General features: G+C 40.6%; 1 protein-coding gene across 3 annotated transcripts in view; it reads left to right on the top strand.

Moving 5' to 3' along the window:
- Positions 1-13,251, top strand: part of LOC132395384 (disco-interacting protein 2 homolog C) — a 594,953-nt gene extending 581,702 nt beyond the window's left edge. The window contains exons 38-39 of one of the 3 annotated variants that reach the window (XM_059971899.1): positions 5,307-5,430; positions 8,493-13,251. In XM_059971899.1, coding sequence (XP_059827882.1) covers positions 5,307-5,430; positions 8,493-8,745 — 377 coding nt within the window. In that variant the 3' untranslated portion in view covers positions 8,746-13,251. The remainder of the gene's footprint in view (positions 1-5,306; positions 5,431-8,492) is intronic. The other 2 variants (XM_059971900.1, XM_059971901.1) reach the window with 2 other exon arrangements.
- The last annotated feature ends 3,318 nt before the right edge of the window (positions 13,252-16,569 follow it).

Genomic DNA, 16,569 nt, shown 5'->3' with positions numbered 1-16,569 from the left:
TTTTCCAAAGCATCAGAAGCTCCTCCTTCTGAACACTGGCATACTTCAGACTATCTGTGTGTCCTCTCCCCATCTCACATCCTTCTTTGTGAGCACAGCCTCTTCATGGACAATTTCTCTAACAGCACAAATGGATAACTTTTCAGGTGTAGGCCAAAAGCTGTCCTGCAGTTTCACATCACCAAAAACGCCAGGCATCAACCCCCTCCAGCAAGAGAGCACTTAGCTCATTCACCTTGACATTCAGCAGTACTTCCAGAAACTCATCAATATCCTGAGCATCGCTAATGACCCCCAGTGTAACTGATGGCGGCACAGTAACGTACTGGTTAGTACAGCGCTATTACAGCACCAGCGATCTGGGTTCGATTCAAGTCTGTAAGGAGTTTATATGCTCTCCCTGTGACTGTATGGGTTTCCAGCCACGTCCCAAAGACGTAGAGGTTGTAGATTAATTGGTCACATGGGTGTAGCTGGACAGCACGCGCTCAGTATCAGAATCAGGTTTAATAGCACTGGCATACATCCTGAAATTTGTTGCTTTGCGGCAGTAGTACACTGCAATACATAATCTATAAACCTATAAATTACAATTTATATATATATATATATATATATATATACACATATACATACATACAGGTGTCCCCCCCCCTTTACAAAGGTAGAGCATTCCTATGAAACTTTTCTTAAGCCGAAATGGCGTAAAGAACCTTTAACTTATATGGGAAAAATTTTCATAAAAGCGAAAATCCTCTTTGTAACGCGAAAACAGGTTATTAATGTAGGTCTTTTGTAAAAGCGAAGTGGCGTAAAGGGGACATTCGTAAAGCAGGGGACACCTGTATAATGTATAATTAAATTAAATAAGTAGTGCAAAAAGTAAGTGGTGTACATGGGTTCAATGTACGTCCAGCAATCTGAGAGCGGAGGAGAAGAAGCTGTTCCTGAAACTCATTGGTCTGGAAGTGCCTGTGCTGTATTGCTGAATAAATAAATAAATGAAGCAGCTGCACAACAAGATGGCTGTAAGAACGGATCAGCAGTAACTGAGCAGAGAGTGCCATCCTGACGTCCCATCACCTACAGTGGTGTTAAAAAGTTAGTGAACCCTGTAGAGTCTTCTCTGTTTCTGCTTAAGTGTGATCAGATGTTCATGCAAGTCCTAAAACTATATAAAGCAAACCCAATTAGATGAATAACACAAAGCATTATACTTGTTCATTTATTTATTAAGGAAAATGATTGAATATCACATGTATTTGCTGGAAAAGTATGTGAACCTCTGGGGTAATGCCTTCGACAAAAGCTGTGGAGTCAGGTGCTCCAGTCAATGAGAATGAGACTGGAGGTGTGGGTGGTTGAGGTGCCCTGCCCTATATATAAAAAAACACACACAAAGTCAGGTTACTGGCAGAGCCTGCTCTTCTCAAGAAAGATCTCTTTATGTACACCATTCTGCCATCAAAGCAACTTTCAGAGGATCTTAAAAAAATTACTTGAAGCTTAAAAGGTTGTGAAAGCATTTCTAAAGACCTGAGTGTTCATCAGAACACAGTAAGAGAAATTGTCTACAAATGGAGGAAATTCAGTAGGTTGTTGCTCTCCCTAGGAGTGGGCTTCCTGCAAAGATCACAACAAGAGCACAATGTTCAATGCTGAAAGAGGTGAGAAAGAACCCAAGGGTAACAGCAAAAGACCTGCAGAAATCTCTAGAACTTGCTAAAGTCTCTGTTCATGTGTCCACTATATAAAACAGTGAACAAGAATGGTGTTCATGGAAGGACACCACAGAGGAAACCACTGCTCTCCCAAAAAAAACATTGCTGCACGTCTCAAGTTTGCAAAACGCCACCTGGATGTTCTATAATGCTTGTGGGACAATGTTCTGTGGACAGATGAGACCGCAGTTGACCGTAGCAGAAATGCACATTGCTATGTTTGGAGGAAAAGGGGCACTGCACACCAACACCAAATCCTCATCCCAACTGTGAAGCATGGTGGAAGGAGCATCATGGTTTGCGGTTGCTTTGCTACCTCAGGGCTTGGACAGTTGAGGAACAATAAATCCAAAATTGTATCAAGACATTTTACAGGAGAATATCAGGAAAGCTGGATAATGCAACAAGACAATGATGTGAAAGACAAGAGTAAATCAACAGAATGGTTTAAAAAGATGATTCATGTTTGGGAAAGGCAGAGTCAAAGTCCTGACCTTAACCCTATAGAAATGTTGTGGAAGGACCTGAAGCAAGCAGTTCAGACAAGGAAGCCCACCAACACCCCAGAGTTGAAACAGTTTTTTTACAGACGAATGGTCTAAAATTCCTCCAAGCCGATGTGCAGGACTGATCAACAGTAACCAAAAACTTTCAGCTGAAGTTATTGCTGTACTGAAAGCAAAGGTTCACATACTTTTCCCAAAAATTACATGTAATACTGGATCATTTTTCTCAATAAATAAATGAAAAAGTATGATGTTTACTTCGTGGTATTTATTTAATTGGGTTCTCTATAGCTTTAGGACCTACGTGAAGATTGATCACATTTTACGTCATATCTATGCAGGAATAGAGAAAATTCTACAGGGTTCACAAACTTTCTAGCACCATTATATGTAGCCACAATTTAGTAGTGTGTAGCTGCGTGCCTGCATCTCCAATAATACTCGGGAAACAGGCACAGCACTCCAACAATCATGTAGTCTTCACTGGGTCCACAGCACTCCAACAATCATCTAGTCTTCACTGGGTCCACAGCACTCCCAACAATCATCTAGTCTTCACTGGGTCCACAGCACTCCCAACAATCATCTAGTCTTCACTGGGTCCACAGCACTCCAGCAATCATCTAGTCTTCACTGTGTCCACAGCACTCCAGCAATCATCTAGTCTTCACGGTGTCCACAGAACTCCAACAATCATCTAGTCTTCACTTGGTCCACAGCACTCCAGCAATCATCTAGTCTTCACCGTGTCCACAGCACTCCAGCAATCATCTAGTCTTCACGGTGTCCACAGAACTCCCAACAATCATCTAGTCTTCACTTGGTCCACAGCACTCCAGCAATCATCTAGTCTTCACCGTGTCCACAGCACTCCAGCAATCATCTAGTCTTCACGGTGTCCACAGAACTCCCAACAATCATCTAGTCTTCACTGTGTCCACAGCACTCCAACAATCATCTTAAATCTTCACTTTGTCCAAACCTGTGCACCATCGCTGCATTGTAAGGTTTGGTCCATTCATATTTTGAGTATTAGGCCCTGTAGCTAAGGAAAGATGTGCTAGCCTTGGAGAGGGTCCAGAGGCAGTTCATAAGAATGATCCTGGGAATGAAAGTCTTTATGTATCAGGAGTGTTCGATGTCTCTGGACCTGTACCTGAGAGAAAACTCAGAAGGTTGAGAGGGAGGGGAAGAAACGCATTGAAACCTAGTGGATATAGAAAGGATGCAAAGAGGATGTTGCCATCAGAAGGAGGCACAGCCTCAAAGAGATGAGGATGAATTTCTTCAACCAACATTCAGCTGCCAATTCACACTACTTGAGTGGAGGATCCCCTCTCCCTACCAAGGATTCCAGCTAACAAAGTAGTTTAAAACACTGTTCATTTTTTACAGTGATACACATTTAAATCCAAATAACACCCTTTTAAAACACATTTAAAACTCAGAGGATTTATATCTTAAACATTTCCAAATTACAAACCATTTCTGAAACCCAAAGCCTCTCTACAACATAGAGCAGTAAGGACAAAGCACAAAGCCCAACGAATAAAGGATTTTCAAAATACAGGTATAATTCCTATAAAATTAAAAGACATACCGAAATGCAGGCAAACAAGTTGTCCGTTGCAGAAACTGAACTTGGAGGAATGGGTTTTAATTCATCCATTTTCTTCCAGATTTCCTGATGTTCCTTTATCCCATTCCTAATGAGCCTGAACTGGTCTCTACATTTATACCCTTTTTTCTCCCACTTGAGTGACTTCGCACGTATATGATATTTCCCCAGATACCCTTTTAATACAAACAGTCTATAAGCTTCTTTTGGAGACATAGTTGGTTACTATTAATGCTCTAATGCTAACTCTGAATACATAAAAGTATAAACACATCAGGTATTTGATATGCTAAATGATATTTTTGTCTAGTCTACAAGTTTCCTTGAACAAAGCAACTTAGGATTTAGCTTGTCTGTTTGAAACGACCCAAATTATAGCCACCCATTCTGTTTTATTACACAAGTAAAGCAGGAGCAGTGACTAGCATTTGCTTTCTCACAGACAGAGCATCTGCAAAGCTGTTCTATGGACAATACTTGTTTTAACTTTAAACTAATTAAAGCCTTCTCTTTACATTTTAAGAACTGAAAACTAACTCTTGTTTTACGACCAGGAATTAAACAAACCGTTAGTCAGTAGTTCACTTCCAAGTAACTGTTTTGATCTTTCAAGTGGCAGATGCTGACACTTGAAAGGCAGCTTAGCAAATTGAGGAAGAAAGCAAATATCCATCACTGATACAAGGATGTCCCTTTTGACCAGAGATAGGAGGAATCTTTTTAACCAGGGAGTGGTGAATCTGTGGAATTCATTGCCGCAGACAGCTGTGGAGGCTAAATCATTCTGTATATGTAAACAGCACACACAAAATGCTGGAGGAACTCAGGCGGCATCTAGGAAAAGAGTATACAGTCGATGTTTCTTACGGCAAGTACTGTACTTTTTTCCATAGATCCTGCCTGACCTGCTGAGTTCCTCCAGCGTTTTGTGTGTGTTGCTTGGATTTCTAGCAGCTTCAGATTTTCCCCTTGTTTGTGACAGATGGCTGTTCTTTTGCTACTGCTGGGATTGCCTTCCCAAACACCACCAAAGCGACTGCAGCAGCCTAAGAAGCTCGAGGGAAATGGCTCTGCCTAAGACCACTATGCTCCTCGCTGCTTCGGGAAAGCAGTTTACATAATCAATTACCCTTCCCACCCTGCCATTCCCTCGTCTTCCCCTCTCCCGTCAGGCAGAAGATGCAATGCCTGAGAATGTGAACGGCCAGTCTCAAGGACAGCTTCTATCCCACGTTATCAGATTCCTGAACAGACCTTGCATACGCTAAAAGATGAACCCTTGGTCTCCCAATCTACATCATTATAGCCCTTGCACTTCATTTTCAACTGCGTTGCAGTTTCTCTGTAATTTCAAGTCTATACTCTGCATTCTGTTTTCTTATTTCTACCTCAGTATTCCTATACTGATCAACATTTGGAACAGCTGAGTTTGATAAAAATCAATGATTTGTGTTTTGTTAGAACGCCATGATGCATTATATGTTGTGGGTGCGTTGGATGAAGCAATGGAGTTGCGAGGAATGAGGTATCACCCCATTGACATCGAAACGTCTGTGATTCGTGCTCACAAGAGTATCACTGAGTGGTAGGTCTCTCTCAGCCTGGTGAACAGTTTCTGCACAATGCAAATGTATATATAGTCTTTAATGCGCTTTGACCCATTCCTGCTAGTCAGGAAGTTGGCTTGTTCATGAGCTAACTCTGGTCTGTAATGATGTTAAGTTCCTTAACTATATTTGAAGTTATTTTCTGTGGTCATATCATTGTCTAATGGCTAACAGAATGTACTTGCCTTAAATTCTGGTGACCTTTACCATCCCTCAAAAAGTGACCTAACAACTGAGAATTCAGTGCATTTCTCCGTTGTGGCTTCATTCTGTTAGTCATAATTGAAAACCTGTTCCTCAGAGGATACAAATGTTTTCCAAGGAACATACAAAGGGTATAGAGGAATCCATCGTGTCAGACAGCGTCTGTGGAAGGAAGTGAGCAGCTGATGTTTTGGACTGGAGCCTTCATTTAAAATATCAGCCGTTTATTTTCCTCAGATGCTGCCCAACCCTGCTGCCAGAACAGAGTTTTGACCAATGTGGTTTTGACAGTATGTATGGTATACAGGTTTGGTAGAAGAGAACCACACTGTGATTCATTGTGTTCTGGCCTCCTCTTTGCAGGAAGCGCTGCTCAAGGCTGTAGAGATTTTTTACAAGAAATGTGTGGAAAATAAATGCCAAGTCACAAAGGAAGTCAAGGAATGCAATGATTGAGTAAGCACTCAGGCAGAAGGGAGATAGATAGGAACAAATGCCTTTAGCATAAATAATTTAATAGATATCTACTTGCACTGTGGCAGGAGATACGGTCACAGCACATCTGAGTGACCGCTGAAGATGAACAAGGTCACTATATACACTCAGTGGCCACTTTGTTAGGTACACCTGCTTGTTAATGCCACAATCTAATCAGCCAAACACGTGGCAGGAACTCAATGAATAAAAGCACACAGACCTGGTCAAGAGGTTCAGTTGCTGTTCAGACCAAACGTCCGAATGGGGAAGAAATGTGATCTCGGTGATTTTGATATTGGGATGATTGTTTGTGCCACATGGGGTGGGCTGAGTATCTCAAAACCTGCTGATCTCCAGGAATTTTCATGCACGACAGTCTCCAGAGTTTACAGAGAATGGTACGGCAACCATAAAAGAGCATCCAGTGAGTAGCAATTTCTTTCACCAAAAATGCCTTGTTAATGAGAGAAGTCAGAGAAGAATGGCCAGACTGGTTCGAGCTGACAGGAGGGCAACAACAGTGGTATGGAAAAGAGCATCTGTGAACGCACAACACATTGAACCTTTAAGTGGATGGGCTACAGAGGCAGAAGACCATGAACATGCATTCAGTGACTATTAATTACATCCTATACATAATAAAGTGGCCACTGAGTGGATAAAACACAGCTTTATTCTCTGCAAGGTACAGTGTAGATTCCCAGAATTCACAGGATAATGGCCAGAATTGGGAAATTAGCTCTGGGAAGAGGGATTCATGCTGCCACAAGAAGACAATGACAAAGACTTAAAAACAAGAATAGGAAAAGGGTGTTTTCTTTGCCAGAATCAGTATTAGGTTAAGGTTAGAGACATGTTGTAGTGTAGGTCACAATGGGGTACAAGAGGAAATGCAGTTAATTTGTTTCCTGCACAGAACAAGTGTCTACTTCTGGTGAAATTGGAAAGTGAATTTCTTCTTAAATCCAAATGATTAATGTGAGTAAAATTGTCAATTTAATATTAGCATACAAATGTCCTGGTGAAGGGTCCTATACGTTGACTGTTTACTCTTTTCTGTAGATGCTGCCTGGCCTGTTGAGTTCCTCCAGCATTTTGTGTGTTGATACGAATATGGACCCAGATTGGGGAAATTTCCGGCATAAAGTTGAGGCAGTGTATTCTGTCTGTTGTGGGCAGGATATGTAATTGAAGCTGATGAGGATACATAGTTAAGAGGAAAGGCTAGGATGGTTACAGTCAGGAGTAGGCACAGGGCATGAACGCTTGAGAGTGACTCTGAACTAATGAGGGTATAACTTAATTTATCCTCTGTACATTTCCAGTATTGTAAACTGTGTGGCTATTTCCTTCTTTATAGTTGCCAGATTTTAAAGTCTGCAGGTAACACCAAACTTTGCAGGGTGATGGTGGAGTTCTGTAATTGGTGCGTGCACAAAGATCAGGGGTTTCTTGTGGCCTGGAACAGTTCATCCTATTATTAGGCACTGGAAACCAGGTGATAACAATGGAGCTGCTTAAAAATGTAATTAGTCAAAAAAGGAGAGTTCAAAGTTCAAATTTATTATCAAAGAATCTATATGTTACCATATATTACATCGAGATTCATTTTCTTGCAGGCACTTACAGATTTAAATAAAAAAGAAATACAATAGAATTTACCAAATAAAAGCTATAGGTAAACAGACATGGACTGACAAAACACCAAAAGGAAACAAACTGCAAATAAAAAATAATACTGAGAATATGAGTTATAAAGAGTCCTTGAAAGTGAGTCTGTAGATTGTAGAATCAGTTCAGAATGGTGGTGGGTGAAGTTATCCTCGCCGGTTCAGGAGCCTGATGTTTGTAGGTTGTTCCTGATGCTGATGGTGCGTACCTCCTGCCTGACGGTAGAGGCAGGAGGAGGCACGGCCTGGCTGGTGGGAATCATTAATGGGTGCTGCTCTCCTGTGGCACTGCTCCACGTAAGTGTACTCAATGTGGGAAAGACTTTGCCTGTGATAGACTGGCCTATATCCATCACATTCTGTGGACTTTTCCATTCCTGGGGCACTGGTTGAAATTCTGCAACAGAAACTAAATTGGCAAACATATTGGATAACAACGAGGTGGGATAACCTCGGCAAACCAGGTCCTGATTAGAATCAGGGTTAGGTCAAGGCTAGGGACATGTTGGTAGGTCACTGCAGGATACAAGAGCAGTTTCCTGCATGGAACAAGTGTTTTCACTTCTGGAGAAACTGGACAGTGAATACAAGACGGATAACTGCTGAAAGTATTCATTTAATCCAAATTACTATTTCAAAATAAAGTGCCACCGCTACTTCCTTATTTTTGTCTTTTTGCTTTCTTCCAGTGCGGTGTTTACCTGGACAAATCTTTTGGTGGTCGTCGTGGAACTGGATGGATCGGAGCAAGAGGCTTTGGACCTTGTTCCTCTGGTCACTAACGTGGTTCTGGAGGAACATTACCTTATTGTAGGAGTTGTAGTTGTGGTTGATGTCGGAGTGATCCCAATAAACTCTCGTGGAGAAAAGCAACGCATGCATCTAAGGGATGGGTTTTTGGCAGACCAACTCGATCCTATCTATGTGGCCTACAACATGTAGCCTCTTGCTTAAGGCTTCCTTCAACTATGTGTGTGTGTGTACATATGTAAAAAGAATTCTTGGTGTTCACCACGAACAGTGCAGAAACCAAAAGACAAATAGCCACTCCAGAAGGGCCTTTCTGCACACGCAAGCACTAGTGACTCGTCACAAAGATGTGAAACTTTCCTTTGTACCACAAGGACAATGATTAGTACACAGCCCTTTGAAGGTCAAAATCCCGTCATGGAACTGTTTCTTGCTTGTTGGTTGATTAACTGCTTTTAAAGTAAGTGTACTATCTGCGCTCTGTATTTTTAAGTTATATCAGCTGAAGTTGCTTACGTTTTTTAATCTGCCCTCTAAGGGGGTGCTTTTTATGTATTCACATACTGTGGCAAAAGCAAGTATTTTAGGTTGTTGATTCTTGAGATTTGGTCAAAAATTGTCGAAAAAAAGAGTTGTAAACAAGGAACCTTCTACCTAGGGATGACTGACTGAAGATATTTTATTCCTCCTTTTTTTCTTGTATGTCTGGTATTTGATATTAAGAGGTACGAGAGTAAAATCTACCCTATCGGCACCTTAGAAGTTGCAACCAAGTCATGAGCTCCCTCTTAAACCGGAGCTCGAGGAAACCGTGCAAGGGCAATCAGGAGGAGTCTGCTACCTAACAACAGGGGTGTAGATTGCAGGCATATCCAACAAAAGGGTTCAAATACGTTTTCAATGTGATGATTATCATTGTACTACAAAAAAAAGGAGAAAACTACCGAGTAACTTCATATCGTGTAATTATGTACAAAACAGTTTTAATTTATTTTGTTCTTTAGAAGTATATTAAGAGAGAGACATTTGAGAATGTTTTACTCTTTTAAATGTTTGCTATTAAGAGGCAAAGTGTTGCATTATTTTATGTGGATAGCTGCACATCTGCACACTATATTCGAGGTGACTCATCAGATCCATGGTTTTACCAATTGAAGAAATATTGAGAAAAGCAGTAATTCTGACTTGCATGGTGTCCCAGTTTTTAAATGAACATAAGGTTGTGTTATTCACTCGGTCCACCTCAGAGGTGCAGTAATCTCAGCACACGATGTGGCGTCACGCAAGCACCTTCCATCGGAAGATAGAGTTGTGAAAAGATCTGTGGACATCTTTATGCTTGTGAATTAACTGAAGTTTAAAGTGCACTAAAATATTTTAAAAAAATCAATAAAAAATTGTATTGTGCCAGATTGGCTGGTGTTCATTAATAACTTTGTGTTCGCATGTGCACACATACACTGACGATTGTTAGACTCTCCACACGTGGCAGGTTACACAGAGTAGACTGTGTGGTTGTCAGGATGTGCACGTACTATCCTGTGTGTTTCAGAGTCCAAGCTATTTATGATAGTTTCAAACTTTCTACTGCTGCTAATCATGTTTATAATAAATTTTCTTAACTTTTTCTTAAACTGTTAAGAAAAAAGTTCAGAAATTAAATAGCTGCAAAAGAGCCATTTTTCAAGTAAACCTTTTTAATTATAGAAACTTATGTACAAGAAATGGTGTTAATTTTTTTTACAGTTAAAATCTTTACAACAATGTAAAAAATTAAAACAAATATTTGCAATAAAATGTCAGAAACTTAATTTTTTTTCCATCTAATAAGATGCAGCATGCACACAAAATGGTGGCTGGCACCTTTGCTCTTACTCCATTTTGTCATAACCCTATGTTTTATTAAAGGTCAGTTGCCATGTGTCAAGCCAAATGTTCTCCTGTATGCTTCAAGTTAAGAGAACGAATCTGGTCGACAAGTCGGTTTCTTTGAGCTCTTGGAAATATTGCTGGGTTTGCAATTAACTGGTAAGAAGTGCTGGATAAGCAGGGACAAGTTGACAACATTTTAAAAATTCATTCAAATGCTAAATTGTGTCCTGACAGCAGCACTGCAGAAGCTTGATAGAGGATTCACGTGTCTAGAGTCGCAGGCTGCCTGGAGCTGGCTGTGAAGCTTCGAATACTGCCTTAATGCGTGACTGAACCCTTGCATATTGAATATCGTCCAGTGTATGTAAACAGTGTTTGCCATTACTGGGGAACAAACTAAAGTGAATTATGTACTAGTCCCAGTCCCACAGAACCAAATCCAGCACATTAGGTAATATCACCTTAGCTACATTTAATTTTGATGCCAGGTTTGTTGTATCCTCTGCTACCTGCCATTTGTAAAGAGAGTCTAACATTTACTATTTGTAGTAAAGTAGGTTTCTTGTTCTGTTGTGAGAGTGGAAGAAGCGACCATCCAGACTCCTACCAGACTCAGCAATAAAGAAGGCTTGTCCCGCATTAGAAAACTTATTGTAGATAAACCATGCATTAGAATGTATAAAAAAAAACTGTTTGTCTTGTGATCTAGTGCTTTGAAGTTAAAGAAAACCATGTAATCAAAACGATGCACATGCACAAAAATGGAAGGTACATGAAGATCATACAATATCAGAAACAGGATCAGATTCCTCACGGTGCTTGTTATCATTATCCTGCTTGACACTTTACCCAAGGGAGGACTGTCCCTTTATCAGTTGAATGTTGGCAGCGTTCAGTCATAAGGTCTAGTAACTGGTAGAGAATGTCATGTACTCAACCAATCAGAATGGATTTTACTGTGCAAAGGACAGCAATCTTTCTTGTATGTTAAACCACCAGTACGCTTTGTACATCTGTGATAACGCCTGTTTTATATTCAAATGAACAAATAAAAGCTTTTATTTTTGTTGCTCTGAAAACAATTCATCTGTCTTCATTCAACACTCTAAATTTCCTCATAATAGGCTTAATTAGCTTACACTCTAGACTCTTCAAGTTGCTTTCTTGAGATTAGACAAGAACCTTTGGCAGCGGAGTTCTGCTGGTTGTTGCTCTGCCTGAATGCAAGATCTGCAGATTGACATTTATTTTAGGAAATAGGCACCATAAAAATCAGAGATGGCAAAATGTGAACACACAGTCTGGTATAACAGATAATATCAAATCGGTTCTAAAAGCTAGTAATTAAATTGACCAGTCCTCTGAAAAATCAATTATGGCTTTGACATACTGGAAGTTGATTTATATGTAATGCAATTAAATTTGAACACCTTTACACCTTCCTTCTGTAAGGTTTTCTGGTTCTAGACATGGGGATTGAACATTTATCAGGGTAATTTGTGTACTGTTATCAAATTTTGTCTCATTGGGATGCTGTATAAAAAGACACTATTATATACGGTAAACCATATAAAATCTTCAGAGATGAGGTGTTGGTTTCAATAAATGATCCACCAAAACCTTCAGTTCTTTTTCCTGTGTTGTCCATTTTGTTTTGTTCCCATCCTCTGGTCCCAATGCCATACATCTGTTTCATTCAGTGCACATGCTTGTCACCATCCCACCTTTCTGGATTCTCTTTAATGAGATAGAGCAAGGTCAAAATCGTCCTTAAACTTCCTCCTATAGATATGATTTGGACCGAGGTATAGAAAAAAACATCTGAAGTTGTGTTTGCACTGCAAGTGACAACAGTCCCATCTTTGGTACACTAATGCCTTCAGTCACAGTAAAAACTTCCTTCCAGTTCAGGTCATTTTTAATCCCAGACAGAACCTGACCTGTCGTTTCCAGCATTTTGTTAAGGTTAGATGTAGGGTTGCGTGCCATCAGAACCTTGAGCACCACTCTGTTTTGTAATATTTCACTTCTGATCAAGGATTGATTGGTTGATTTTACTGAACTCCCGTCAAGTCTGCTTCTACATTTAAAGAGCCCTGTTTGCCTTTTAATTTCCTATCAGTCACTGTCAAATCTGAGATTTCTATTTCAATACTTTCTCTGCTGGGGAGATTGATTTGATAATCACCTGAGCACACAGTTGTGTGTTAGTATATTTGTGATTCCTTCAATAATTTACCACCTTGCTTTTAAGATCTATAAATACACCGACATCCTCATTTTTGCCTGCAGCTGTATTTACAGGAACACTTGACAATCCTTTCAATGTTTTCTTCACGTTTGATATTTTCAGATTTTAAGAAACTGGTTAGGAGAATTATAGAATAAAAAATGGAATATTAATCAAAACATCTACAACCAGTAAATTGCTTTAACTAGAAGTTTAAGGTAAAAAGAAAACTCGTATAGCTCTTGGTGTTAAATCTTCATAGTCACTGGTTAGGTTTTGAATCTCCATTTGTGACACAGGTGTATTTGTTGCTGTGAAAAACTGGTGATATTACATACATTAGAAAGAAATGAGTTAATTACATTGGAGCAAACTGGGTAAGGTGGCAGGTCCCCTTCCTGGAGGGGAATGAACCAGTTTGAATTTGATTTTAAAAAGCAGTTTGCAATTAACATTTTTTGCCAGCAAACTCACAAATAGTTAAATTTTTGTATTTTACTTCACAACCTGTCGTTCGTTTAACAGCCAACCTCTGGATACTGATCCGATATCATAAACTCTGCAGCGTTGTTTCAGTATGAGCAACACACAAGTGAAGTCAGTTTATTTTGCTTTTGTAAACTATATTTTCGGAATTGGAATTGTACAATATTTGGAATACATTTATGTGTCTTTTTATGAATAAAAGTTTTGTTGCTACACATTAGAACTTTGTACGTCTTTATCTTCTAAACCTTGCCCAACTTTCTTGTTACTGTTATCAGCTTATCACTAGCATGATCTTCTTTTCTCAAGCACCAGTCTGGTCTCTTTCAGAACCAGAGCTACTCTGCTCTCCAAAATCCATTCTTGACCCATCCACCCACTGACTCCTTCATTCTCTGACTCTCCTTTAAGCGTTTTCTTTATTTTAAGCATGTTAGTATCTCCTGGCTCCAGACTCGGATGCTACAAAGCTACCAGACAAATTGGGAATGATGTATCATCAGATTGTGATCTTAGTATACAGCCTTTTGCATGTCAAGCTTGATATACTTAGAACACAGGAACAGCCCTTCACCCCACAATGTTATGCATTTGTTCATTCTGTGCCATGTCTAATAATGGGTAGATCATGGTCTTTCCATGACCATGATGGTTCTTGGCCAATTTTCCTACAGAAGTGTTTGCCACTGTCTTCTTCTGGCTTGACCCCAGCCATTGTTGTCTGATTGTCTGCCTGGCGTCAGTGGTCACATAATCAGGACAAGATATGCACCGGTTGATCATATGACCATCCACCACCTGCTCCCATGGCTTCACATGGCCCTGATTGGGGGCTGCAGTCTAACCAGCTGCAAAACCTTGCCCAAGGGTGACCTGCAGGCTAGTGGAGATAAGGTGTGCCTTATACCTTGTTTGGTAGAGATACATCTCCACCCCTCAACCCTAGTACGTCATCTGGTATTAGACATTTCTACCTAAGAAAAATATACCAACTCTTTACTCTATCTGTTCTTTTCTTATAAATTTTATCAGGCCTCTCCTCAGCCTCCACCACCCCAGAGAAAACCAACCATGTTTGTCCGAACTCTCCTTTATGCACATGCTCTCTGATCCAGTCAGCATCCTGGCAAACCTCTACTGCACCTTCTCCAGAGCCTCCACATCCTTCCTGTAATGGGCAATCAGAAATTAATCATACCAGAGTATCACAAAGACACAGCCCAACTCTGGTTAGGCTCCAGCTGGGCCTAACTAGAGTTTTATAAAGCTGCAACGTACCTTCCTGATTATTGAACTCAAGTGTCTCAATGAATAAAGTCCAGCAAGCCACGTGGCACCTTTACAACCCCATCGACCTCTGCAGTCACTTTCAAGGACCTGTACCCCAGGTACCTCTGTGTGTCCGCGTTGTTAAGGATCCTGTCATTAACTGGACACTTTCTTTTTATATTTGATCTCCCAAAGTGCACACCTCATACTCAGCTGAATGAAACTCCATCTGCCATTTCTCTGCTCATATCTACCACTGATCAATTGCTATAGACGATCCACAACATCACCAATCAGGCCACCACTTGTGCAATTTCCACCCAACCTGCCCAATTGTAGATACAGTTCCCACTTCATTCCTTCTCACCAATCATGACCAACTCCAGGATTCCCCAGGCTTAGTCCTTTGACTTCCTTCAGTCACTTGTAGGTTTAAATCATGGGGTTCCACATGTTTTTTTTTGAAAGAACGCTGATTCATCCCCTGCATTATTTTTCTTGTTCCTGTGTCAATCTTCAAGCTGCCATAGTCTGGAAAGTGACAGGTGACACTAGTCCCATCATCTCCCTCTGGTGCCCCTCCTCCTTCCCTTTCACCCTGCCATCACCTCCTATCAGATTCCTTCTTCCACCGATGACTCATTTACTTTATCGTCTCCCCCCCCCCCCACTCATCCACCTCCTCCCTTACCTGGTTTTACTCATCACCTACCAGCTTGAGCTCCTTCCCCAACACCCCCCCCCACCAGATTTCTTATTCCGCCTTTTTCCCCTTTCCTTTCCAGTCCTGATGAATGGTCTCAGTTCGAAACAGCGACTGTTCATTTCTCTACATATATACTTCCTGACCACTAGGTTCCTCCAGCATTGTGCATGTGTTACTCTGGATTTCCAGCATTTGCAGAATCTCTTGTATCTATGATCCCAACCAACCATCTTGTGCTTTCCCACCAACCGCAATTCTTCATCTATCTCCAAACACCAATGTTAAAACTGATCCTCCTCTTCAAATCCACCAATAAACTCCGTGTGGTCAGTGAGAGTACATTCACCGACGATAACAAAATGCTTAATTCCATTGATAACTCCTCAGGCAGCGAAGCATTCCTTTCAGCACACATAACAATTGGCATCATTGAAGTTTAGGCTAATAAATGACAAGTGGCATTTACACTGGAGTAGTACCAACCCAGCAAGCAATTTAGCTACTTCTCAACAGACATTCAACAACATTGTCTCTGAACGCTCAGAAATAAAGTGGAGTAGTAGGAAGTGAAGGAGTGTGCAGGGTTCATTAATGAGCAGAAACTTAATCGTACCTACCTTAGAAATTCAGTGATTATAAACTGAGCCCAAGTTTTGACTATCAAATATTTTCCACCATCTACAACTTTCAAATCAAGATTTTGAAGGCATTTGCTCTATATGTGTCCAGACAAGCAGCTCCAACTAACCTTGAGAAGCTCATTATAATCCAGAATAAAGCAGACAGCTCCACAGCATCTCATACATCTTCAGCATTAACTCCCTCCATTACAAGTCCAAGGTCAATGCACCATCTCCAAAATACTGTATATTCCACCAGCTCAAAACAACTCACCAAAGACTTTCCAATAGTAGCTCTCGGATCCGCAGTCTCCTCCACCTAGGACAACCAAGGCAACAGGTATTAGGAAATATAACGACCTGCGTGGTCCCTTTCCCCAACCAACCCAAATCCACTAACTGGGATATGACATTGCTCCTTGTTACTCTGTCTAAATCCTTGTCTTACTCAACAGCACAGTGGCTCATCAACTTTTTGGGGGAATTTAAGGATGGAAAATTAATGCTGCATTTGTCAATAACCCTAAGCAAACAAAAATTATCTTAATTTTTTTGCACTTTTTGCGAGAATTATCTTCCTCCAGTAGTGTGAAGCTTCTGGTGGTAAGCCATCTCCATTCCTTAAATTGACAGACTACGCTGATTTTGCTGTACAGAAGATTGCTTAATGTTAATCCAATTTCAATTCATTGGCTGATAGTCTAATTTCATTGCATGTAACTCAGTACTACTAAAAACTTGACAAAGTTTTTGGCATCCATTAGTCTCGTGAGACCATGGATTTGCACCTTGGAAGGTTTCCAGGGCCAGGCCTGGGCAGGGTTGTATGGGAG

The sequence above is a fragment of the Hypanus sabinus genome, chromosome 6 (assembly GCF_030144855.1).
Source record: "Hypanus sabinus isolate sHypSab1 chromosome 6, sHypSab1.hap1, whole genome shotgun sequence".
Classification (NCBI taxonomy): domain Eukaryota; kingdom Metazoa; phylum Chordata; class Chondrichthyes; order Myliobatiformes; family Dasyatidae; genus Hypanus; species Hypanus sabinus.
The sequence above is the reverse complement of the archived record's forward strand: the minus strand, read 5'-3'. Positions and strand labels throughout refer to the sequence as shown.